The following is a 2,802-nucleotide window of genomic DNA, read 5'->3' on the forward strand; positions in this document are numbered from 1 at the left end:
AAACCTTCTTTTAGCCGAGTCCTTTAGACCTCTGCTATTCCAAAAGATTCCTTTCATAGTTCATCATGGATTTTGTTTGCCGTACGAATCCTAGCACTCCTATGCACTGTGGACACCGGATACACCTTCCGTTTCCACTTGCGCTTGGGGACAGTTTGACGCTGCAACTGGTCCTCACAACCAGTCTCAGATGGGCTAGCCAAAACTATCTCAGTAGAATCATCCTCTACATCCGCCTCAGTAATAGGTTGCATGAGATCCGCACAAAAATTGTCGAGCACCCTGACCCCGAGCGCATCAACCTCGGAATCACTCATGGGTTTAACAGCCGCAATATTACGAATCATCTCTAAGGCTCGCTCAGCCTCTAGATCCAGAAGATCATTAACATAATTAGAGATTTCAATGTCATTACTACCCAGCAAAACTCCTAATTGATTTGCATTTTCAACAATCTCATCATTTGAAAAATGCAGAACGGAATTAGAAGTATTGACCGACATACCAGTAGTGACCTCCACGTCATGAAGCTTGGTCGCCCTCATGGCGCACCGCTGCTGAATGTCGTCCACATCCGGCTGTGCCTGGAGACGGCCACTCACCCGGCGCCCCTCAGACATCGGATCCTGAATCCCTCCAAACGCAATGACCTCCTCCCGAGAGATCGCGGTCGGGGTTCGGCCTCCTGCCTCATCCCAACCAGCTGGTCGATCCATCTGCACGAGCTCACCCACAGCCTCACCAAAGAGTGGACAGGCACTCACCAAGATCTCAGACTCCTGGCGCGCCCCGCAGGACGTGGCCGGCAGGGAGGGTGATGGAGGCAGTACAAGGGCCGCCTGCCCTCGCTCCCCACCCAGCACCGGAGAAGCCACCCCCACAGGCGCCGTAAGAGGAGAAAGCTTCGAGGCCACCTGCCCCGAGCCCTCTCCCGAAGGCAGAGCCGCCACCAACCGAAAGGTAGACGCGACGGGAGAGGAGGTATCCGAGGCCCCCAGCCCCAGACCCCCTCCCAACGAAGAAAAGGACACGGGAGACACCTGCCCCAAATCCCCTTCCTCAGAAGTCGGAGAGAAACCCGAGGCCGCCTGCCTCAGGGCTCCACCCGACAAGCCAGGCACGACAAGCTGCGTCACCTCCCGAGGAGGTACCGTGTGCTGAGCACGAGAGGGAGTGGCCACCTGCCGACTCACCTCATCCTCCCCCAGAGTGATCTTCTGCAGTCTAGTGTTTCGCTGAACAGTTGTTTCTCCTCCACAAGGTGTGTGATAACCACTGGGATCAGACATTTCAGCAGGTATCTTTTTCTCGGCTGCAACCACGTTTTCTCGGTTGGTCTTCGGAAGTTCTTTCCAGATCTTCAATAGCATCAACTTCTTCAGACTCAGCAGCATGACGATTGCAAATATGGTGACCTGCTAGAGTTGCTATTAGTGGATAAACCGCAACTATTATATGGTGAATTTACTTTAATTGTATGTATATATTTGATTTATAGGTTTTGCGGGAAATTGAACATGGTTCTTGACTTTCCCGAATGTTTATATCCTCACTTTTGTGGTAGTTAGTTTTGTGACTGGTTTGCGCTCATATCAAACAAAAAATAATTTGGAATTGGCAATGCAAACATATCCTCATCCTCTTAGATCCTTCACATACCACCGTTAGATCTTGTATTGCGTTACCTCAGAGTAAGTAGAATGAAAGATAGCCAAAATCAATGATAAAAAAAGCATACATTTCATAATCTTGAGCAAAATTCGGATACAAACGGAAGAGGACTGATGCATAGACAGTGGATGCATGGGCCGGAGAGCAGACACATCCGCCGTTGCTTCTCCTACCGCATGTATACACATCTCATAGGCGTCGATAATTATGTATTATCCACGCATGAGGGCGTATACATGCAACGATAATGAAACGGAAACAAGGGAAAAGTTGAATCGACTAATAACACGCCGACGGAAGGATCACTCTTCCGGGGCGTAGGTTTTACCGATCTTGAAATCGGTGGAGAAGACCTCGTCGAAGACGTTCCTCATGCCGTTCTTGGACATGAAGCGGAAGTTGAAGGGCCCGACGAGGTCCTTGCTACACGAGACCTCCCAGAAGTCGCCCTTCTTGGTCAAGGGCTGCCACTCCTCCGAGCCGTGCTGCCGAAGCTCCACCTCCGCGAGGATGTCGCCTGGCCTGGCGTAGTCGATTTTCAGCACCAGCTTCTTGGCGCCGGACCCCTTCTCCACCGTGAAGGCCACCTTCACGGCGCACATCGCGCCGGCGAACAGCGCCGCCAGCACCGCCGCCGCGAGCAACCTTGAGGACGAGGAGGAGGCCATCTCAACTGATAGAGATTTGACTGTTGTGTGTGGTCGTGTGGATGCTTCGAGCTGTGTGGATTCTGATGGATCATGTGCACGGTATTTATGGGCGGAAGAGAGCGTCCGACGGGCGGTGCTCCGGGCAACACAGTCGGAGGAAACGGCGCTGGCCGTGACCGCCGCGCCAATACAATCGGAGGAAACGGCGCCGCATGTCACCACGGTATTTAAACGACATGAACAATTGTTTCGGCTGGCCTACAATTAAGTGGTGGACCTAAATTGGTGCCTAGTGTTGAGCCGTTTTAAGATGGTCCTAAGTTGATATGAGCTGTTATTTTCTCCTGATCTGAAGGCTGATATTACTCTTGCGTAATGTAAGGTAAGATGTTATCAGTGATTATTATTATGTGGGGTTAGTATGAACTTTTCACTTCCACAAATAAAGGAATAAATTATGCTGTCACTAAAACATGAAGGC

The 2,802-nt window shown here is 51.0% G+C and overlaps 1 protein-coding gene across 1 annotated transcript; it reads right to left on the minus strand.

Moving 5' to 3' along the window:
* Positions 1-1,803: 1,803 nt before the first annotated feature.
* On the minus strand, positions 1,804-2,492 carry LOC123089271 (pollen allergen Dac g 3-like). Its single transcript, XM_044510989.1, has one exon. The coding sequence runs from the start codon at positions 2,337-2,339 to the stop codon at positions 1,974-1,976; it is 366 nt and encodes a 121-aa protein (XP_044366924.1). The 5' UTR covers positions 2,340-2,492; the 3' UTR covers positions 1,804-1,973.
* Positions 2,493-2,802: the final 310 nt, after the last annotated feature.

Source organism: Triticum aestivum, chromosome 4B (genome assembly GCF_018294505.1).
Source record: "Triticum aestivum cultivar Chinese Spring chromosome 4B, IWGSC CS RefSeq v2.1, whole genome shotgun sequence".
In the NCBI taxonomy this organism is placed as follows: domain Eukaryota; kingdom Viridiplantae; phylum Streptophyta; class Magnoliopsida; order Poales; family Poaceae; genus Triticum; species Triticum aestivum.

Excerpts from the sequence above, each read along its gene's own strand:
- LOC123089271 (XM_044510989.1), bottom strand. The coding sequence starts at position 2,339 with ATGGCCTCCTCCTCGTCCTCAAGGTTGCTCGCGGCGGCGGTGCTGGCG.